Source organism: Eulemur rufifrons, chromosome 29 (genome assembly GCF_041146395.1).
Source record: "Eulemur rufifrons isolate Redbay chromosome 29, OSU_ERuf_1, whole genome shotgun sequence".
Taxonomy (NCBI): domain Eukaryota; kingdom Metazoa; phylum Chordata; class Mammalia; order Primates; family Lemuridae; genus Eulemur; species Eulemur rufifrons.
The window spans coordinates 35,703,568-35,728,186 of NC_091011.1; the positions used below are offsets into that span (position 1 = coordinate 35,703,568).

The following is a 24,619-nucleotide window of genomic DNA, read 5'->3' on the forward strand; positions in this document are numbered from 1 at the left end:
TATTATAACTTTTTTTTTCAGGAAACTCAATTATCTTGTAAATATATGACAAATACTATACCATATATAGCTTTAAATAACCATTCAATTTTATGATAAATTTTATAATTTTTACTTTCTTCTTGATGTAATTAGGTAAAAGGCATCTTTCAACATTGGATTTTGTAGACATGAACACTGAAGCAGCTACTATGGGAAAGGCTAGAGATTTTATTTTCCTGTTTTTAATATATAAAAAAATTCTCTATGGCCTAGAAAATAAAAATAAATATTCTATCTTATTCCAAATATTCTGATAAGTGAGAATTTAAAAATCTGTATGAAATGATACATTGCAAAAATTCAAAGAAAATTAAAAAATCATATTTAATTCTGGAAGGCAACAAGACCTCCTTTTTAATCCTTTCTTCATTGAATCACTTTTTTTCCTTCTAAATATTCCCTTACATTATGCTTTCTAGTAGAAATCTGGACTTCATAATTTTTTCTGATATTAAATGTTGTGTCTTCAATTAAAAAGATCTTTCATGTTAGCTTTATTTTAATTGCGTGTCTTTGGAAGAGACTCCCTCCTTTTTTAATTGTTTTGTCCCCAGATTTCTGGCCCCACAGTTTCAGAGGATGACTGACTGAGGCAGGTTGTAGAGAAATTTCTGGACACATTGTTAACATCTGACACAGTGAGTGAGAAAAAGCCAGCACAGTCACTGCGCAGGTTCAAGACGTGGCAGCTCTGGAGATGAAAGGTTTGTGTTTGCTAGTTGCTAGTTACCTGCAACACATGGTTAAATTCAAATCCATTCATTTGGTAATTGCTTAGGTTCCTCTAACCAATGTAATGCAAACCAAAAGGACCTTTATGGATGGTTTTTTACTGATGTCTGCAGATCAAGTGTATTTTTAGTCAGTCTTGTCTGACATTTTCCACAATGCTTTTAGTTGACTGCATTATATTATGCAATTATTTCTGGTTAGGTTTATTGAGGTGGTCGCCTAAATTTCACTTTAAAATAATGCTTTCACCCAGAATCCACAGAGGAGCTACACGAGTTGGGGAAGGTTAGTGTTGCTCTTTGTACTTCAACTTTTAATATCAGAGCACATATTGAAACCATAAACACAATGAAAATTCAAAAAATATTCCGACGATATTGGAGGAATAGACCCCCCCCCTTTTTTTATTCTTAAAGAGCCAAGGGCGTGGGGAGTGGCAGGAAGAAATATTTTTAAGATCTAAGTCCTGGGCGCCATCCTGCGAGTGCTTAAAATCCTTAGAAACGTGCAACCTGAAGAACACCCCCTTTCGAAGTCTAAAACCATATTAGATTCCCAAAATATCGGCAAAGAAAGTCTTACCGTCAAAGACTTGCAGCAGGTTCCAGCTCAGACTCAGACTGAAAAGCTGAGCAGCTGGTGAACAAAAGTTTTAGTTTTTTTTTTTTTTTTTTTTTAACGAAGTCTGCAAAACTAATTTCCCCCAAAATAGGGTTCAATTTCCGTTAAAGAAAGCAGCGCTTACAAATCTCAGAATTCCTGATCAACCCCCACTCCACCCCACCTCTAAGCAATGGAAAACAATTCGATCTTTCACACGGATGTGAAGGTTTATTGTGAAGCCACTATTCTGTAGCGCGACTTAAAAGAAAAGGGAGATAGGCGGGCTTACGCAGGAGGACTGGACGAGGGGAAAGGTTCTGCCTTGGGGACACTTCTCGAAGATTAATCAATACTTTTCTAAATTCAAACCAGATGTCTAGCTCAGTTTGCTGTACCCATTAATCCCATTAACAACTTCAAAGACCTAGTCACCATCCTCTGGACACCTGAGACAATGAAAATAGCGGGGCGACACTGCTGGTGGCACATTTGGGACCCGGGGCAGGATAGGTGAATGCAGATATTCTCCTGATGTAACAGGTCCCAGACCGGACCTGACTGTTCCTCCATCTCATTACTCGCCACTCTCTCGTGTTGTGTAAACGATTCTGCCCCCAGCAGATCTTGTCACCCGCCCCCACCCTCCCCTAGCAAGTTGCAGAATCAAAGACCAGCCCTCGCTCCTGCATGCTCACTGGTGGCGAGTTTTCTGATTCATTTTCGGAGATGCAAAATTGTAACCTGGGATATCCAAAGTGCCCAAGCCTAGTGAACTTTGGGGGAACATCGAATTGTAATGTTTTTCAGTAAATGGAACCGTGGTGGTGGGAAGGGGTGCAATTAGCTGATTTATTTTTGAGCGGGAAAGACAGATTTCCGGAGGGAAATGAGAGGACTTGGGCTGGCTTCTGAGGGGAAAGGCTAGAAATATGCGTGCAGTCTACACATGTCTTGTGACCGGGGCAAAAATCTCTTCGGAATATTCCTGACTCAAGAAAATTTCTCGGTGGACAAGTGGCCAGGAAATTGTTTGGGACCAGGAAAGCGGGGGAGAGGGAAACTCCACCTGGCATCGCACGTGAGATGCCAGAGCGCGGGCATCTGCAACCATCTCCGCCTCTGGCTTTCTTCTCACCCGCCCCACCCCATCCCTCTCCTTTCCGTGCTGAGAACCGCCTTTTCTAGTCCTCAGTGCACAAGCTTGAAACCTCGGACCTGGCGTGGGAGCCTATTAACAACCCACCCACAGACACCAGCTGCAAAAACCTAGGCGCTCTGCGGCGTCCAGGGCAAGGGGAGATACGAAGTTTGAAAAACTTCTCATAGCGTGGGCCAAACTAGCTCTGATCTTTTCTTTTAACCCTATTACTTCTTCTGTGCTCCTTAAGGGCTAGGCGCACCCCTAGCTTTCCTGCAGGTGCCAGTTCCCAAATGACACTGACAAGTCACGTTTCCCAAGAGAAAAATGAGCGGGTCGGAAACTGGGTGCGGGTTGGGGCTGGTGTGCGCCGCAGCGCACTTGGCCTCCAAACCCTGGAGGGCAGAGCCCCTGCTCTCTCGGGCGGGATTTGGGCTTTGGGCGCGCCGCTTGCAGCCCTGGCAGCCGGCTGGGGCGGGCGGGCGTGGACGCGCTGCTGCGTCTGTCCAGCCGGCGATAGGAAGTGGAACTTGGAGCGCGTGGCGCACACTGAGCGGGAGTTTTGGAGGGAGTTTGCATGTGGTCAGCGCTGGGCTCCTAAGCCAGCCCCCAGCTCACATTACACTCTATTTATAACCTCTCAGAGCCATTTCCCCCTAAAGCAGTTCTCTGGGACCACCTTCTTTTGGCTTCAACCTCGCTCACTCTTGACATCTGAGTAGCTCAAGGAAGCTCCTCCAGGTCCGAGTGTTCCTATGTAAAGGAGACCGGCCGCTAGCGCTCAGGACCAGGATTATCCGAGCTCTGCAAAAGCGCGCGCGGCTATTGCTTTGGGAGGGGGGGAAAGTCACACGGTTTCCAGTGAAAAGTGACAGAGGGTGGTGGCGTTTGGAACCGTCGTGAAGTCTTCTGCCTGGAACCCGAGATTTGCATGCTATGGAACACCCGCTCTTTGGCTGCCTTCGCAGCCCTCACGCCACCGCGCAAGGCTTGCACCCGTTCTCCCAGTCCTCTCTCGCCCTCCATGGAAGATCTGACCATATGTCCTACCCCGAGCTTTCTGCTTCTTCCTCGTCTTGCATAATCGCGGGATACCCCAACGAGGAGGGCATGTTTGCCAGCCAGCATCACAGAGGGCACCACCACCACCACCATCACCACCACCACCACCACCAGCAGCAGCAGCACCAGGCTCTGCAAACCAACTGGCACCTCCCGCAGATGTCCTCCCCACCGAGCGCGGCTCGGCACAGCCTCTGCCTGCAGCCCGACTCCGGAGGGCCCCAAGAGCTGGGGAGCAGCCCGCCCGTCCTGTGTTCCAATTCGTCCAGCTTGGGCTCCAGCACCCCGACCGGGGCCGCGTGCGCACCGGGGGACTATGGCCGCCAGGCGCTGTCACCCGCGGAGGCGGAGAAGAGAAGCGGCGGTAAGAGGAAAAGCGACAGCTCAGGTAAGGGCGCACCAGGCTCCCTCAGCGATAGTGCGCGTCGGGTTGAAAAGGGGGCGGAGAAATGCCAGAAAAGATTTTCGCTCTACTGGGAGTCGGCGGGGAAGATGGGAAGTGTCTTGCCCTCTGTGGCACCCCAAGCCAAATTCGGCGGTGCGGCTTTCGTCCTGTTATTTGGGGGCATGTGTTTATTTGAGGGCAACACATATACAGCCAGCAGCTCTAAGCCCTCCAAGGTCCCAAACTAGTTTACCAGAAGGTCCAGGGAAAAAAAAGGACAAGTGACAGCATGTGAAATCGATTGCGAAGCGTGACCTTGCATCAGAGCGCTGGGGAGAAAGGGGTGTGCACGCTGGGACGCAGAGCCCGTGGGGCAGGCGTGCGTGCGGGTGCCGCTCCTTGACTTTTCCCTTGCAAATTCCCGACTCTGAGTGGCTCGATTTTTCCCATCGTTAACTGGATTTCCAAATTATTGCACAATATTTGGAACTTGCAATGGAACTTGGCAGAGCGCATGAGAAAAAAAAAAAAGTTTTAGTTTTTTTTTTTTATACTGATTTCAGAGTTCTTTAAATAGCACCCTATTCCAATGGTAAAATTTTCCCTTTCTTGGGGAAGAAAGCATTATCTAGGAATTCAGAAGACTTTAAGGAATGTGTCAGAGAATTGTAAATAAATAGATGCTCAGACTCCGGAAGAAAGACGAATCTTAATAATAGTTCATATTCATGTGGTGCTGATCTAAATAGATAATCTGAGTTTTTATAAAAGGGAGAATAAATTCCTTTCCCAATGGGGTATTATCGGGGACAAGTCCTGGGAAGCAAACAGCAACTGGGTAGTGCTAGTTCGCTACGTGCCTGAGGTGGTATAGGAGGGTGCTGCGCGCAGGAGGCGCTGATCTAAAGTGGGGATAACTTGAGAAGCCACGCAAAAGGGGAAGCCTCCTGAACTCCAGTGCTTGAAGGCACAGCTTGCCAAGTAAATTGTAGCAATCCAGAGAAACTTAGTTTTCCAGACAACGCTTCAAAGCCCTTACCTATCCGTTTCATTATGAAATTGTTAAAAGATACTTTACAGTTAAGAGAGTTGTGCGTTTTCTTTCACAGCTATAGTGCCTGCAACCTGGGTTCCATCTTTTTGGAAGATGTCATTTGTTTAATATAACATTTGCTTATTTTCTCCCTTTGAGGAATTGGTTTAATAGCCCTAGAAGATAATCCCAGATATTGGTTGAAGGATTGAAAAATGTCTGTCCTTTATAAAGCTTTAGGGTAAGATGTTACATAGATGACAATGATTGAGCGGTATATTTCATATGCCTTCGCGGTGATGATATCACTTCTTCACACTCTCAAAATCTAACTTTTACTTTCCAGGGTCAGGGGTGAACTTTTAAGGTTCCATCATAGATTAGTTTTTATAAGTTACTAATAGTGTCACTCATATTTAATGTACTTTATTAACTATAAGTGAAACTGTCTTAAGACAATGAGTTGAAACGTTAATCATAAGAAAGGCTTTTCATTTTCATGAGGAAAAAAAGTCAATTTTAGAATGCAGTGACCATTTCATAAACTGAGCTTTTGATATCAGTGTAACTTTTGGAAGCAAATCCCACATTAGGTAGATCAGAGTATATCTGCAATTACCAGAAGCTCTTACTGTTTATTTTATTTTCTGCAGCTAGAAACCTATGTGATAGATTTTTCCTTATGTTTCCTGAACTGAATGAATACCCCTAAGTTTCTTAGAGCAAACTGAATTTTCACACAGGTACATGTTATTTTTGGTTGGGGAAAAAAGAGAAGGTGGGATTCAAGAATTGATTCTCTTAAATTATTTTAATAAAAAAACTTCTTTAAAAAATAGGATAATTTAATGGTACTTATCTCCCCCACCCCTTTGGTGAGAAATAACCATCTAACAAAATAAAGTTCATTTTTAATGTTGAAGCTGATGATTAGGGTACTGGAAAAACAAACAAAAACAAATGTTTATGTCAGCTGCATAAATAGATTACAACTTGAGTGGGAAATACAAGTAGTCATCACAAAAGATAAAATCACTGGGGACTTAGAATGAGCTTTTCCTTTGATGAGATATTCTGAAAAAATGTTGACTGACTAAATGGAAATATCACAATAGTTTCTGTTAAATTTATAGACACTTGTTGAAAATAAAATTTAATTTGCCAATTTCAGTGTTTGAGATAATTAATATTTGTCAGATCTTTAGATGGATTTAAATTCATGATTTCTTTCTCCAGTAATGATTTTACTTGGTCTTCCATAATTTGTGTTCAAAACTATTTCATTTCATAGTATTATAAGGACATCTTGATCTAGCAGAAACTAAAGCAACTTAAAATGATTATAGTCCTGATGTATAATTAATACATATATCTCGGAGTATAACACATTTTAATATTTCAGTATTTCTAAAAAATAAAATTAAAGTGATTTCTGAACTCTCGAAATTTATAGTTATATTAGACAAAAATTATATCATGCATAGTAAAGACCATTTGTATTTTGTTAGGCAGTTTATAATTACTATGTATTTATAGTCGAGGGTAAATTAGTACATAAATCCAGGGCAAATTCAGAACCAAAATTCTGTATCCCTGCATCTAATAGCCAGACTGTGTGTATATGGCCATGATCATGTTAAATTCTAATAGAATTTTAAGCACCAGAAAATTTTGAGAAAAGCCCAAATATTTATAAACTTTACATTTTTATCCACAATAATGTTGCTAAAACTATAACATGTAACATGTTCCAGCATATATTTATACATATTTCCCCTCCACAAACACACATGGATGCACACATATACAAACTCAACAAGCTTAGTGGTTTAGAAGCAGGTATTTATGGACTTTAGGCTCCCATTATAGTTTATTGACAATTGAACAAAATCAAATTTAACAGAAAAGCACACGGTTATTTTTTATATGTGTTAAAGATTTTTGTAACTTTGAACCTGCTATGCTTTCCAGCATTATTAGCAAAGCCAACATCTGCCACGTCTTCAAAGAGGCTCTTAAAAATCAAAACTTTACAACTGTACTTAAAACAATCAATACAAAGCAGGTGATTCTGAAAAATGTCTATAAATAGCATGAATTGCTTGGCTTCAATTATATTTGATTGTTCTTCAAGCATTATAGTAGTAGATATAAACTGCCTACTTTTAGTTAAATATCCAAAATTGATTAATGAATCTAACTTTAGCTTTTAGGTGGGAAGATACAGTATAAATATATAGATATTTTCTATTCCAATCAATTTAATTACTAAATATTTTATCAAAAAATCAAAATTATATTTAAAAAGGGAGTGATTTGAGGAGATGGATTTTACTAGATTTTTAATCACATTAGATTTTAATAAAATTTCAAATCTTTTATATATAGCTACTAGATCATAAAATATTTGTTGTCAAATTATGTCTGTCTATGTGCTTGGCAATGCAGAATGACAAGCAAATGTTATGTTTAATAAGCTGCAAGTCAAACCCAAAGTAATGTCTTACCCAACCTAACTCTGGTATTAAACTGTAATTTTTCCTAGATATTTCAAGCATTGTGTTTTCTGAAAAGGAAAAAAGTAATGCTATTATTCATTTCTCTGTTACTGGATTGTGGCTTTTCAGGATTTAGAGTTTAAAAAAATAGTCTACTGGATCATGAAGATGATAGGAAAATATTGAACAGAATAAAAAAATACCATTTTCATTTTTTTTTCGTGGGTGGTAGATTAATTATAGGTGTGAACATTTTAAAATAGTAACCTGACATAAAAAAAATTCTAAGTAACATTGACCTACATGAGTGTAATCACTTGTAGGTGATTACATTTAATAGTCAAGAGCAACAATTCCTTTAGAATTAAAATGCTTTATTGCTAGAAGCACTGAATAGAAGGAAAAATTCAAATAAAAGTAGAAAGACTTTCTGGTTGTGTGTAAATCTCTTTATTTATAGTTCATTTTAAAAGGAAAAGTGTAAATTCAAGGCATGGCACTGCACAAACTTTCACTGGGCTCAAAAATCCAAAACTAAGTATTTAAAAATTTGATCTTTGTCTATAGTAATTACCAATGGAAACCATTACATTGACACCTTGTAAGCTGAGTTTTACTCATAAAATAAAAAAAAAGTACTCAAATCATTACCCCATTTTCCCTCTATATTTAAGAACATAGACCATTCATCACAGTGCTGTAATTTATAAGTTATAATATTTATAATAGGACCTAAACTATCTAAGAAATTAATTTGAAATAAAAATGAAATAGCGAAAAGGATCAACACTTTATCTTAGACTGTGAGAAATTTGGGAAACTAATTTTGTATAGAATGGAAGAATTAATTCTTTTTCATTTGAGAAATGCCAACCTATGGATGAATTTAATAGCTGAATTAGGTAAAACGTCACCATATAAACATCTATTACATGTACTTGCCCTTGCTTGGGCAATTTTATTCATTTAGTATATTTATAGTGGCAGCATGAAACACAAAACAATAACGTGAGGGCTTTTTAGATTTCATTTCAAATGAGAAAAACCAATATAATACAATGATATATTTTAGTTTTAGATTTTGTTCACTACAGTAATTTATTTCTAGATTTTCACAGCATACCTCGTTTTCCAAGCATTGCTATGAGGGTTGCAAATATCTATGATTGATAAAAGCTAAGGATGGAGAAATATTAGCAAATCAATTATAACTAAGAATTTCTCAAATATTTGTTGAGTTAATAGTTCAGAATGACTTATATCTCCCAAATTTTCTTTATTTTTGTCATATTGTCTTTTTAATAAAATATTTTGTGAGGAAGATATCTTAACACATGCAGCGAGACTTCGAGAAGTAGCATTTCCCCCTTGATTGTAATCATAAAAATAAGAAGCCTTACTTTTTGACTAGCCAGTTAAATTGTATTTATTAGCTTATATTTAATAGTATTGGTGAGTGATTTTAATGGTTAAAATCAAGAGGAAAAAAAGGTAAAACATAAACTAAGACCAAAGTCCACAAATTAGAAATTGAGCTAGGTATGATGTATTTTCTATTTCACATATTTAAGCAACAAGACACACATTTTATAGTCACAACTCGTTTGTATATATTATGTGTTTTAGTTGTTAATATAGTTTATTGATTAATAGTAAGTTTCTTGGAAAGATTGTAAAGATAAGGAAGCACTAACATTTTCCTACTTTTGTTAGGATCTTCTTAGGACTATTTCTTTGAATAGCTGTATTAAACTTAAGCCCCAAGTAGAGAAGGAGTAACAATATAACGAGAAGTTAGTTGCAAAACGATCCACACTACTAACCATAGTCATCAGTGAGGTTGAAAATCCAATTGAAGAAAATCTTGCAGAATATGGTATTGCTCTACTGTAGTAAAACTTACAATGGTGAAGGTCATTTAGGTCTCAACCTTCAATCTGCATTATCTATTTTGAGGCAGAATTAATTGAAATTTGATGCCCTTTTCTCTAATACTATTTCTTATTTTACTTACTTTGCCTCTCATTAGAGATGTATAGAGATTTTTTTCCTCTTTAAGAAAATTGTACAAGATAGTATTTTATTTTACAAGATAATCAATAACATATCTATTGATTCACCTGTATAAATCTCAGACATTGGTTTTATATTTCAGAATAATTATTTGTTTGAAACCTTTTGACATTTATTACTAAATTAGCAGAAAGTTACTTAGTAAGTATATCTGTTCATGAGTGATTGGACTAATTAATTTTCCTCTATGTTTTAAAATTTAAATATATAATAAAGTACCTATTATTCATGAAACCTCAATTTATAATGTTAGATTTTCCATCGCTATATTATATTTCTGAATTTATACGTTACTCTATGTAAATTGGGTACTGTGTTTTAGAATATTAGTTTTCATAGGGTTCTGAAAATATTTTATAATTTTTTTTGTCTCTTACATCTACACATGCACAGGAGTAATCAGGTAGAATCTGGACCGTAGCTCCACATTTTTGGAAAGGGTTTGTATGAAAAGGCAAAAAAAGAAACTTTCAAAAATAATCACTGTTATCTTTATAGATTTAAAAATTACTAATTGGATCTTTAACATGTATGATATTATTATGCTATTTTAAAAATTTACCATTTACTTATTCATTTAATGATTCTAAAATATTTCTGTACGTTGGTGACTTAATTCTTACATCCTTAGAATTTTTACTTTAATTGCAAATATATTTACTAAGTGCTAACTCATAGTGGTAAAAACTTCAGAGTATTGATTATGGCTTTAAATTCACAAGTTGTTGCTCTAAAAAATTTCACAGAATCAATTCAATTTAAAGATTCCAAATATATTTAAATATTCTGTTGTTTGTTTTCATAAGATTTCTAAGATGTTATAGGTATGTTTCTTGAAACTTACATGGCTAGACTTTAAAGTTATGACTATAAGGAGTTTATTTTTCATTTTTAGTTTCTATTGTATTCTAGTGGAAGAGTTAATGGCAAAGAAAGGATAAGAGGCAGAGTGTTGAATTAACTAGAATGTGGCAGCTACACTTAAAGTACACTTTAAAATAAGACATTTATATAAAGTTTTAATGTATATGTGTATACATTAATAGAACTCCAAATTGAATTTCTTGATAATAGTAAATCTGAGTTAGAGTATCCATATTAAGTGCCATAATATGATGTTAAATGTTCCAATTACAAGATTAAATATTAAGCTTGAAGCATATATAGCTCTGTGAAGAGTCCAACAAACTGAAGCTGGTAATCAATGACAGCCATAAAAGTCAAACCCGCCAAGTCTCCTGCAGTGTATGTTTTCTTTTGTTTTTTTTCTTTTCTAGCTCATTATTCTCCATACACTTCAAGAGATTCCCATAATGCTACAAGAAAACAAAAAATCCCCAGTTATCTTACATGACTGTGGGCAAGAAAATGATTAAGATGAAGTCATCTCTCAGGCTCTGCGGAAACCTAGAGGAGGATCCAGCTGAGGTTGGCGGATGCCAGCAGAATTTTAAAGGCCTGGAATTTTACTCTTTGAAAATATAGCCTTAAAGCTTTTCCAGAAATTACACCCAAATAAAAGCTGAGTTTTGAAAAGTGATAGTTATTTGCAAATGCAGTGGTGAAATATATACAGTGTCTGTTGAGGCAGCTCCTTGCGCTGTGTGGACTGCACAGTAAACATTTGGGTGGTTATTCTTAGCCACCTAGAAAACTAGCAAAGTAAACTGAGGTGTATGCTTACTAATTGAAAGAATAATAATAAAATGGCCAGTGACTCTTACCAAATGAACAATGAGTGCAAAGCAAATTTCGCAAACATTGATTTATTTTGGTGGCTAAAACATGCAGTTCGGGAAAATAGAATTGTGCCATCAAAACCTTAGTGGGAACTAGCTTTGATTTTTGTAGGACACCAGCAATTTAGCAAATGGCTTTTACATTTAAGAACTATCTAAATAATGCTTCATCATTAACTGGGTAGACCGAAATTAAGTGACATCTCTCCTTATTTAACATTTTTCAAAAGTAAAATGAAGTCTTAGTATGTTTACCACCTTTAACAATAGAATTTTCTCACCTATAGGCTATGTTTACATGAGATTTTTTTTTTCTTATTTGAACTAGAAACAGGTCTAGATGCATGAAAATAATCAGTATATAGATGTAAACTATTGAGACAAAATTGAAACAACAGGAAAGCCAGAGTTTAGGCATCCAAATCTGGGGGCCTGCTGCCACACGTATTTCCAAGATTACCATCTTGCGAATGTTCACCCTCAAAGTTCAGGGAATTATAGATACCTTTTCTTCCAGGACTGTTCTTTGTTCCTGGAAGTGGAGTTTTATCACATTTATTCCAGGAAACCCAGATGTTTGGGTTAATATAAATAAGTAGCAACACTTTTTTCTTTTGCATCTTATACATTAGTTGATAAATCATAAAGGACTTATTTCTTCATCATAATATCAGACAAGGAAATAGGTCAGACACTGAAAGGGATAATTGAAGAGTCTGAGGATGGCAAACTGGGTACAATTTAAGAAAGCAATAGGAAATGATGAATCGCCCGGAGTCTGTCCACAATTGGAAAATATTAACTTCCCTAAACTTGAGGGGGATATAGAGGGAGTTTTCACCAGAACCCAGTGAAAGCAACAGGACAGAAACCTTCCTGGCAAAGTTGGACCTTCAGATGGAGGATTGCAGCTGATGTCAAATATCATCCAGTAACCAACCTATCTTTAAGTCCTCTGATCTCCTTCTGTTGCCTTCCGTCGGTCAAATGTTATCCGAAGCCAGAGCACAGGGGGCTTGATGGATGAAACCTATGAAACTCAACTAAAGGAGAAATGTGAAGAGTAGATCTGGGGAACAAAATGGCTAGGGCTAAACCCTTGTTCTGTCTCTTACTAGTTGTCACCCCTTCGCCACAAATCTTACTAGTTGTCACCCCTTCGCCACAAATTTAACTTCTCTGTACTTTTGTTTCCAAAAAAGGAAACTGAGTTATTATAAAGCACTTAGAAAAATGTCTGGCTGGGTAAGTGTTATTTTTATTATATATTATTATTTTTATCATCTATTTATTATTTTATCATCTATTATTGAAGGTACAATTATGTTATGCATGTACACCATTTGAAAACAATCTCTCTATTATGTTACCTGTTTGTATTTTGTTAGAAATATGGCTTCAGGAAATGTTGCTTGCCTAAGTGATTGCTAAAGATTTAAAATAATCTGCCCTGTCCCTAGAATTGGAAGTGGCATGACATTTCCCTAAAAGGTAGTGTGAATTCTAGCCAAGATATGTAAGCTCAAATTGCTTTCACTTCTCCTCGGATTCCCATTTTGCAGCCTCTTTTGCCTGGGGATCACCTAACATCCTGTTCTTGGGTGTCTTCTGCCATTTCTCCATCAAAAAGCTCTTTTCAAGAAGAGCGTGTGTTAAACAAAATAAAGAATAAAATTCTGTCTTATTATTTTAAAAAAGGAATGTAACGAGGTTCATTTGGTCAAGAGAGAATAGAACTTCAATGAAAGGAATTCAAATATGATGATTAAATTTCAGATCTCTGTTTTAGCTGTTAACTAGGAGGGTGGGCATGCCATTTTCCTGTTACATTACAAAGTTTATTGCAAAGAGAATTTACTTATTGTAGCTCTATTATTTTTAGCGGTTCCATTTGGAGACCTTCATAAATGGCAAATGTGCAAATACTACTAAAAACTAAAAACATTATGTCCTACATAAAATGCAAAAAAACTGTTTTCTTTTAGTGATAATTTCTTTTTATGAAGAAAATTTTTTTATGTATATTTCATAAATTCTTGAGAAATACCACTTAGATTGAGGCAACAAGGAACAACAAAACTGCATGAAGTTAGAAGTCCTGGGCAATTGGCTATGTTCACTTTATTTATTTTAGTCACCTCCCCTACACACATAGTGCAATGTGGAGCATTCAGAATTGTACCTCAGAGACATTGAAAATTCGTATATGTGATGGCCTTAAGCAGTTGCTTTTAAATAAATAATAGAATCAGATAGTATATTAAAATCTCAAATGTAGACTTAACTCTTTCAGAAATCTGAAATTCACAACACTTTGATCCCTAAAATGAGAGAAATTTAAAGGAATAGTGATTGCATCTCTGCTAAGTAGTGGAAGAGCTGAGAGGGAGGAGGGAGAAAGATACGGGGAGAACAAAACATTACATGTCCAATAATATTCAGCAGTGACAAGAAAGGCTTAACTGCATAAACTGGTTTGTTAACTCTTTGATTTTAGAGTAGGCTTGATTGGTGAAAGTTTTCTTAACCAGTCGTAATCTGTAATGTTTAAGCAGACCATTAGGATCAGAATTATCAAGACTCTAGAAGGAACTCAAGGCATTACCCAGTTCAATGAATGTGTTTCCCTAGATGAGGGAATGTGCCCAGAGAAGTTAAGTAATGTCTGTCCATTCAGCCAAGTAGTGGCAGCTGAACTTCCATATCCTGACTTCAGCCTAGTGCCCTTAAAAGGAAAAATCTCATAAAATATTTTCAAACCTTAAGTTTTTAGTCTTCCCAATAAAAATAAATTTCAGCATCATTTAAAATGTTGGCTACTGCTTTTGAGTGAACAAAATGGAATTTGACAAAGTGCTTTCCTTGGGTGTAAACTACCTCTCTCGGAATCTGATTTTTATGGTTACCTCAGTCATTTTTCATCCTTGTTTTATGAATGTAACCACTGATAAATTTTCTTAGCTTTAATTTTCTAATATTTAAATGATGCAGCTCATGTTATCCATTACCAAAGTGCCTGAATATTTTTAATACCTCATACAGTATACTAGGGCATTCTAAAGTTTAATATCTGGTAATGTGCAAATGGGCTTTGCTATAACTAATAGATATTTGCATAAACAGAATCACATTCTGAGTTATCATTTGTAAATTGAAGAATCTGTTTTCTGTTTAAAAATTCTAAATCTAATTCAAGAAAAGTTTAAGTTGAACTTTACCTATATTGTATTTGCCTTTTTGTGTTCAGATAAAGTAATAAAGAAAATTGCTACAAGTAGATGCCAAACAATCATCCCTTGTGTCAAATCTTTTTTATCTCCATTCTTAGCAAACCACTGATTTTTTAAAAAATTGAATGCATTCTTCTTGCACAGAAGATGCTTCAAAATATTAATTCTTGGCCATTTTGTTTATGCTTTCATTGTTTCTCCTCCTCTCCTGTTCACACCCTTCTTACCCACAGTTTGTAAATACCAGACCCATCTGTTCCTCTCCAATGCAATGAACTATCTAACCTCTGGAAGACTCTAACCCTGACCTCTCATGTTTATTCTAAATTCTTAGTTTTCACTAGACTTTCAAAATTAAATATCCAAAATATAGCTGATTATTCCAGGATTTTTTTTTCTTTTTTATCTGAACACAACTCTATTTCCAAAAATACACACACACACACACACACACACACACACATTCCTCTTTTACTTAATTTTAACTTATATTCACATTAGTGTTCTCAGTTGATGATTTCTCGCTTTCTGTTAGACTTATATTCAAGACTCAGTCATACCTTTCATCGTACAAAACATGGTGTAAATCTATTCTGTTCTACCTTCTTGCATTATGGTTTCCTTATTCTTTCTTTTAAGCTTCTTGAACTTAATTTAGTTCTTTCCCCCTATGACTCCTGAAGTAACTATTCTCTGAGCATGTTTATCTCTTTTCGTTCTTCTCAAAAGGAATCCTGTGGGATTATAAACTGTCATAATATTTTGACCCTATCACTCGTCTTCTTGAAATTCTATATTAACCTGAAACTACCTTACACTTATAATACAATGCATATGACACCCGGATTGGCTAATGTCCATCAATGATATATTACTAGATTTTACTGGTACTGACTCTTGTGTGGAGCCACATTTTGTTTAATATCTGATATACACACCTACATGCACACAAATACACACAAAGATATATAAATATATATGTATACATATAAAATAAAATAAATATATGTATTTAGCACAGTGCTTTTCTGGCAAGGTGATCTTTTCACCTAATCTTTGAATACAATGCTAAATGTTGAGTTTAAGACAATGCTCTGATATTTTATAATGTGGATACTTAAATATTTATAGTTTTGTTGCATTCAAGAAACTTTTTACGAGATTTTCTTCATCTCTCAGTTAATCAAGAATCTCCAGTGACATGCTACACCTTGCTTACTATCTAATTTCCTTTGATAAGAATTTAGGCTATATATTAATAGACTTCTATCTATAATCTCTCAATCTAATCATTAACGTCTTTATTGACCAGCTGGGTCAGTTTTTGTTGATGTTAATTTTGCTTTTGTTTTAACCAATGTTTTTTCAATAGACTTATTTATGCCTATACCTCTTATTATAAAAACTATTTATTTTGAGATAATTATAAATTCTCCTGCAGTTGTAAGAAAAACCACAGAAGGAGCACTTGTATTTCTTACCCAGTTTCCTTCAATGATAATATCAAGATAATTATAGCACAATAACACAACCAAAAAATTGATATTGATACAATCTGTCCACTTTATGCAGATTTAATTAGTTTTACATACATTTGTGTGTGTGTGTGTGTGTGTGTGTGTATGTTTGTGTGGAGGGGGGGTCTTTAGTTTTGCGCTGCCTACCAGATTTATATTTTATTTTTATCCCACAGTCTTTAATATATTTTCCCAATGTATATGCATTCTGTTCATTAAAATCTGGATTGTAACACCTTTTCATATCAATACCATTCTACACTAATTATTACATTCACTTACCACATTAATATCTATAAACTACATAAGAATATATGTACATTTCTGCTTGTGGTTCTCTTTATTGTCCCTGGTACACATGCCTCTAGTTTCTGATTTGAATCAGAAACATGAACTACCTAAGGAAAAGGCAGTGTCTTTTAGTGTGATGTCCAGCATAGGGTTAGGTGTGCAAAAGTTCTTGGTAAATCCTATTTTGAGCACAGAAAATGCTTCACTAATGATGAATGAATCATCTTTGTTAGAGTTTCTGAGGATCCAGGCTTCTGGTAGTAGGACAAATTTGGAAGATACTTGGGCAATCCATAGGACAGTTGAAGGAATATCCGGCATAAGTCTAATTACCTGTTTGTGTCTGATTGATGGTTTCTAAAGTTAAATATATTTGATTACATGTGATATATTTACCATTTTTAGAGTAATCAGGATGAAAATAAATATGTAGTTCTTAAAAAGTTTACCATAAGTGGGTTCATATGTCTATATTTTAAAAGGTAAGGTGTCCATATATATATTTAAACAATTTGGTAACTGTTAAACTCAAGTTTTCTGTTAACTAACACGTGGGAATGTCTCATTCCATTTTTTTTTAGGTAAGAAATGAGATTCTATAAACATTCCCTGTGCAAAGTTATGTTATGCATTGTTGAGCTTTTCAACATTACATAGAGTCAAGTAACCATAGTATTTAAAATTCCAGTCTAATAAAGCCAAAAAAATTAAATGAAACTTGAAATCATTGGACAATTGAGAAAAGTAAGGCATACTGAGCAATCTACATTGTAGTATTGGATGGTGGCACAAACAATTGGCAATTTGAAAAAGAAAAGTAGATTATTTTAAATTTTTCAAGTTGACTAAATTTTTTATTTAAAGTGAAAAATCCCTTTTATGAGCAACTTGATACAATGATTCTGATTTAAACTATCATGTCTGTGTCTATCATTCTGCCTTTTAGCATGACTGAATAACCCTATTCAATGGTGCTATATGATTAGAGAATGTGGAACTGAGGCACTGACAAGTGACTGCACTGTGGCCTGGCTAGTAAGGAAGGAGCAATGACAGCGAGGGGTGAGCAAGGCAGCAAATACCATCTCAGCTGTGGTTCTGGGCTTGGGCACATAAACTGTCTGATCAAAGGAAAGTTTGCAATAAGTCTCCTTGTGCAAGTGAATTAGCACTTTTTTCTGTAAGGAAGTTAAAATCAACCAATATTGCAATATGTTTTGACAAAATTTTTTTTTAAAAAATTGTGTTATCCATGACTCTGATACTGATTCCATTTTAGCAATTCCTTCAGTGCATCTGAACAGATAACTGTCAGATTCTCCATATTTTGGGCCTTTTTCATTAATATATCATAAGATTATTGAGATCGGTAATTCTCAATTACCACTGATGTTATATTGGAATGATATAGGCACTTTTAAAAAATACTGATGCCTTACAAATTATGATTAAGTTCATTTAGAGTGGAGCTGGCATTTTTAAAATTTTATAATAGAAAATTACAGTATTAAAAGAATAGAGAGAATCATATAGCAGACTTCCATGTGCCCATATTTTTAATACTTATCAACACATGGCAAAATTTATCTCATTGATACTATCTTATCCCTATCTCATATTGTCCAAATTATTTTGAAACAAATCTCAGATATCTTATGATTTCATCTGAATATTAGTATTTTGAAAAAAAGCTTGCAGGTGGTTCTAATGTATAGGCAGAGTTAAGAACTACCGGTTTAGAATAGCCTTGTTCCTCAGCTAAAATGCTTTAAGAGTCAGGGGCCCTATATTTTAAATATTATCCTTTTCTTCACATGGAAAGCAATGTCAGACATGGTTGCTCAATAAAGCATTACAAATGTGCTGGAAATGGTTGCCTGTATACCTGTCATTACCATCAATAATTGTAATACTCTTTTATGCTGTATCATAGGATTGCCATAAGCCACATGTGGCTATCTAAATTTAAACTTTAAGTAAAGTTAAAAATTCAATTCCTTGGTTTGACTAACCACATTCCAAGTACTTAATAACAATAAGTAGCTACTGGCTAATATGCTGGGCAGTGTAAATATAAAATGTTTCCATCTATTAGAAAAATCCATGTATTGGACAGCACTTCTCAACAAAGGCACAATTTCTTACCCTTCAGCTACTGAAAGAGGCATCAAGGATAGGAACCCCTTCAAAGGACAAAGAGATTTTAAGATTCAAATGCTACACAAAGTCAAATGCAATTAAAAGTTGAAGCATATCTGAAAGTAAAATGTAAAGACCATTATTTTGCTAAATGATTTTTGGATAAATTCTTGCTTCTATCAACCAAATATTTACTAAAATAAAATACATTTATGGTTTTGAAGAGGGCAAGGTGCATCCTAAAATAATCATTAAATATAATGCATACGCCTGGGATTTATTTATCAAAATAAAAACAAAGAAACACTAAATTATTGAATTGTAAATATATGACTAAAATGAAGTAAAACACACCATAACAATGGAAGTGAATGTAACAAAAAATAGCATTTTGGAAGCGGGAAGGCAAACAACAAAAGTGTATTCAAGAATGTGAGGTCAAGTAGGGAGATTCTTCCAGGCCTCTTGAGGAATAGGAAAGAGAGCATTTTTCTGGGAAAGGATGGGGAATATGCCAAGAACTAGGCTAGATTTTCCAAGGGGAAAGTATGAAAACTTAATAGAATCAGACAGTGGCAATTAATGACAAAGAATTATTAAATTTTAAAGCCTCTCAAAAGATTTAGTCTTTAATAATCCCTGGCCTAAAGTCCAGAATTGCCAAGTCCGGTAGCTGACAAACAGAAGAAGCTAGTAGAGGAGATTTTTTTTTTTTTTTTTAATGTTTAGAAGACAAATGGGAATAAAGAATTCATCTTGGCATTGGAAGAAAAGCAAATGCAAGCAAGAATGAAGTGTAGGGAGTCTCATGTCTATACTGTGAAACATCTGGGCCTGTTTGGCTGTGGCCATACATCACACAATTAAGCTGCCACAACCGCAGAGTTTTGAGTATGTGGGGAGCGGGAAGATTATTCACCAGTGAATTCATTTTGAATAAAGATTAATTGGGAATTAATTGAGGATTAAACTGCTAGTGTTTTGTGGTAGAAAAGGCAATATTAATACTATGCATCAGGCAAAGATATTACTGGACACATTCATGTCAGAATTTATGAGTTGAGAGTGTGCAATGAAGTATGAAAATGTAGAAATATGTTAATGATTGTATTCAGGATGTCTTAGGAACACAGGAAAAAAATATGCATATTAGAGCACTGAGCCAAACATCAATAAGTGTCCAGGCAGCGCTCATTATTTTTAAGAGGTTTTGGAACAGAATAAGTCCAGACCAAATATAATTTGTAATAAAGTTTTATTGGCAGTGTAGAAGAAGGGTAGGGAAAACACTTTAGTAGTTCTCGGTGAGTGAAATTTACGAATTCACTTTTACATTGAAACTTTGCTCATGTGATATTGGTGCCATTGGTGTGTGAATGTGTGGATGTGGCAATCTATGTTACTAATGTCAATTGATTTTTACTTTAGATTAATAAATCTGATTTTTTCCATTAAAAAAAGTGTTATTGTGTTTTCCGTGGATACAGTTAGGAAAGGTAAGAAGTTATTTTTTTAATACAAACAACTTAGAAGAAATAGTCTATATATGTATAACATCTCTACTGGAGACACTGATTAAAGTTTGTTAGTTAAATGCAGTAAAGTACAGTTGACCCTTGAACAACACAAGGGCTAGGGGTACCAATCCCTATGTGCAATTGAAAATCTACTTATACCTTTTGACTCCTCCAAAACTTAACGACCAGTAGATCACTCTTGACCAGAAGCCTTATCTTTTTTTTTGGAAACAGAGTCTCACTCTGTTGCCCTGAGTAGAGTGCCGTGGCGTTAGCCTAGCTCACTGCAACCTCGAACTTGTGGGCTCAAGTGATCCTCCTGCCTCAGCCTCCTGAGTAGCTGAGACTATAGCGTGTACCATGACACCTGGCTAATTTTTCTATTTTTAGTAGAAATGGAGTCTCTCTTGCTCGGGCTGGTCTCAAACTCCTGAGCTCATAGGATCCTCCTGCCTCAGCCTCCCAAATAGCTGGAACTACAGGTGCTCACCACCACGCCCGGCTAATTTTTTGTTTCTGTTTTTAGTTGACCGGCTAATTTTTTCTATTTTTATTAAAGAGCAGGTCTTGCTCTTGCTCGGGCTGGTCTCGAACTCCTGAGTTCAAGTGATTCTCCTACTTCAGCCTTCCAGAATGCTAGGATTACAGGCGAGAGCCACCGCCCCTGGCCCAGAGGCTTTATGGATAACAGTAGAGTAACACATATATTGTATGTGGTATTATTACATGCTATATTCTTATAATAATCTGGAGAAAAAATATTATTATGAAAATCATAAGGAAGAGAAAATATATTTACTATTAAGTGGAAGTGGATCATCATAAAAGTCTTCATCTGCATCATCTTCTTGTTGGGTAGACTGAGGAAGGAAGAGGAAGAGGAGGGTTTGGTCTTGCGGTCTCAGGGGTGGCAGAGGTGGAAAACAATCCACACATCAGTGGACCTGCACAGTTGTCATTCAAGAGTCAACTATAATTAAAATGTATGTTAGTACACAGTAGAAATAGGTGATTTCCACATTGAATGGTTTTACCTTGAAAACTCAGGATGTTACAAAGCGAAACTAAACCAATAGGAAATTCAAATGTTATTCAAAGGGGATGGAATAAAGTGGATCCATAATTTAACTGTGCCCTAAAGAGGTGCTGAACTAGGGAGGGGCTGCTTAACACAGGAGTCACAAGCAGCATTTGATTAAGGGATTTTCCTCACGAAGTAGCTGTGTTATCCTCAGGCCAGACATAAATACTTTCTTGCAGTTTCTCTGCACTTCTAGTATTTTTTAAAACTTTTGTCATTTTCCATTTTCTAATGAAAACATACTTCATTTTAAATCACCTATTAACCGTAGGAAGCAGCATTAGTATTTCAGATCAAACTGAATTACTTAAAAGCAGGTAGCTCAGAAAAGAACAATATGAATAAATGGTAATTGGTGTCAAATTGCAGTCTGTCTCCCCCCGGGTCTCCAATGCACACATCAGTGCAATAGGTGTTTCAGCAGCATCGTAACTCACAAATTCATATAGAATTCCCTAAATGCCTACTGTCTGCCAGGGAGCTGGCCCTTTTGCTATGGGTACGACCCACAGTATAGTAGGGAAGGCCAAGAAGAAAACAAATGGTTACAATAATGTGACATATAATAATGCAGCAAAGGTGATGAAAATATCCAAAGAAATCCAGGAGGTTTCAGAAAAAGGATAACGGCTGCCTCAATTCCTCTTGCCTCATACTTCCTACTTATAGAGTGATGAGTATGTAAAATCACTCTTGAAGAAAAATATAAGAAGCCCTGTCGAATATTGAGTATATTAAATTTGAAGTAGTTTTTGGGTTCCTGAAATCCTGCACAAAATCTGTTCCAAGGATATTCTTGTTTGTATCGTCCCTTTTTATGATTTAAGTATTTTGTTGTTGTTGTTCACGCACCAAGGTTTGTGAAGCACTAGTTGATCCAAGATAACTAAACTTCGTAATTCAAAAATATTATTCCCAGGATGTCATTTCATAAAGTCACAGTGAAAGGTAGGAGAATTTGTTAGCTAGTTAAAAAAAATATATATATACATGTATATATATGTATATATATACTGTATTAATTTTGGCATGAAATCAATATCATTTTGATAAGGTAAGGGAAGATCAGGCCTATGGAAGACATTGTGAAGTACATTCACAGGCATGACTATGATTTTATTAGCGCTCCCATGTTTCAAGAGCTGACTTTAGATGAAAATTGTGAAACAAGTGAAGTAACTTTTAGCCCTTCCTAGGTTTCCCTTCTTTGGCCTTCTGGGCATTTCCTTCCTATCCATCTTCATCTTGAGAGCTATTAAGACTTTCTTACAGGCTCCATTTGAACATATTCACAGAATGTTAGAATTGGAAGGGATTCTAGAATCCCTCAAAACCACCTCCTCAATCTTAAAGATGAGAAAATTGAGACTCAGAGAGTAGCATCCCTAAGATCATGTATGCAGAGCTTTGACTAATAACATACAATTTAGTGTTTTCTATAATTTGCTATTTGAAAATTTCATCTCATTTATTTATTATGAGGTCATATTTTTATTATGAGGAAATTTATTTTTGAAGATTAATTCAGCTGATCACTTTCAGCAAAAAAGGATAATGATAGTGTATAAATTTAGTTTCCTGGTCCAGCTAAATTATCTTTAAGTTATTGCTTTCCATTTGATTTGAATGAATACTGAACATTGGTTTGCCAATATTTTTTTAAACGGAATCTGGAAGGGATATAATTTTCATTGATGAGAACTCAGTGTCTGACCTGCATGGCATTTACTTCTGAGTAAAATTGGTCATTTTTGAGGAGGAATAATTTGAACTAACCTGGAATTGCTGCTTAGTCTTCGAATTTACTCTGAACATTTAAATTAGTATTAACAAATATTTCATTAGTGACTAATATGACAAATCTATAGTACTGTTATACTTGAAATTACTTCATGATCTGGAGTTTGAAGGTTTTCCTGTGTTCTGTTTCTAAATGCCAGACATTTTACTTGATTTCTTACAATTTATCACTTCTATGTTTTTAATATTCTTTCAAGAATTTTCCAAAGGATATCGGTGTTACCGATACATCACGGTATTTTTTTTCTCTCTTAAGGTAACCTTAGCTTTCTTTGTTCATTTTCTTTTCCCTATGTTACTTTGGAAATGTATAAGGAAGAAGTCATATAAATTCACAAATTTGCCTATATTGAATCACATCACTCTAATTTGCCAAAATGTGTAACATTGTCATGACCGTTTAGAGTGTGGTTAGAAGGAAGCCTGAGCTGTAAGAAAGTTTTATTTTATTTTATTTTTTTGTGATGTCCACTTAACTAATAAATCTGTCATCACTGACTGGTTTCCATTTCCTCTGAAATAAATAAATCACTGTTAAGTCCTTTGAAGCAGGAGACTGCCAGGAAACACAAAAATCACTTTTGCTTCATCCTCTAAGATAAAGTATTTAGTAAGTATAAATGAGATGCAACAGAAGGAGCAGTGGGGTCTTCATACCTGCTTGAAAATCCAGCAGATATGTACAGAGCAGGAATTCAAACAAACCTTAAGCCTTGACTTTCAGCAAAAGTGTGGACACTAAGCCAAGAATGAAATCTATAAGGACCCTTAAAAACTTCTCTAACTCCAATCCTGGCTTGGGTGAGGCAAAGTCATAACATGTAACTAGAATGTTTGTATTCCCATAATATCCTGAAATAAAAAAATTAAAAAAAAATTAAAAAAAAACAAAGAACGTCTTAAGCAGAAAGCCTGATTTGTGAGACATAGGAACTTTGAAGAGGAAATGCTAGGAATTACATCTGGAAGTCTGTGGCCCCCAACTGAATTAGCCCTATAGTAGTTTTATCTTTAAATTATTTCATATTCTACTTTAAATCAAATGGTAGTTGATCCTTAGATAAGAATTTTCATTAGAAAGGTAGGTCCTTGGTTAAGGAGTACACATCAAGCATCAGTTACTGAAGGATTTTTGTTGTTTGCTTGCTTGCATGTTTGATTTTAGAAAATTTCAGAGTTATGTTTCATTATTATTTATCTCAATCAAAATAAATGATTTCCTTTAAAGCAAATGCATATGCTTTCTAGCTAGCAATTCACCAGGGGAAATGCAAGGTCAGGTAAGAGACAAGACAAAAAGAGAAGCCAGATCGAAAAACAAATAAAATACAAAGGAAATAAGCAGACATTAAGAGGAAAACTGAAAGTGTATCCCAAAATTAAAATTAAAAGCGTGATACATTGCTATTCCCCTAAGTTTTGTTTTAATCCCTTATTTTTAATTAATGAATTTATTTGTCTCAATGACAGTGCAAATCTCTTAACCTGTTTCCTTCATATGTAGATATTGGCTTTTTGAGCATAATCTGCTGTGGTATATATTTGCTTTAACAATCATAATGCTAAAACAAAAATGAAAACAAACACAAAAACAAAAAAACACTTGATCTGAACTAAAATTTTCATTTGAACTAAACATTTTCTTCCTTTCAAGATTTGAAAAGCTTCTTAACTCAGGTACATATATTTTTTCAAATAGATGGTATCGAAAGGACCATGAGTGTAATTGGTATATCAAA

The 24,619-nt window shown here is 35.5% G+C and overlaps 1 protein-coding gene across 1 annotated transcript in view; it reads left to right on the forward strand.

The window, feature by feature from the left end:
• The first annotated feature begins 3,173 nt into the window (after positions 1-3,173).
• MEOX2 (mesenchyme homeobox 2) overlaps positions 3,174-24,619 on the forward strand; it is a 64,183-nt gene continuing 42,737 nt past the window's right edge. The window contains exon 1 of the mRNA XM_069462190.1: positions 3,174-3,965. Coding sequence (XP_069318291.1) covers positions 3,452-3,965 — 514 coding nt within the window. The 5' untranslated portion in view covers positions 3,174-3,451. The remainder of the gene's footprint in view (positions 3,966-24,619) is intronic.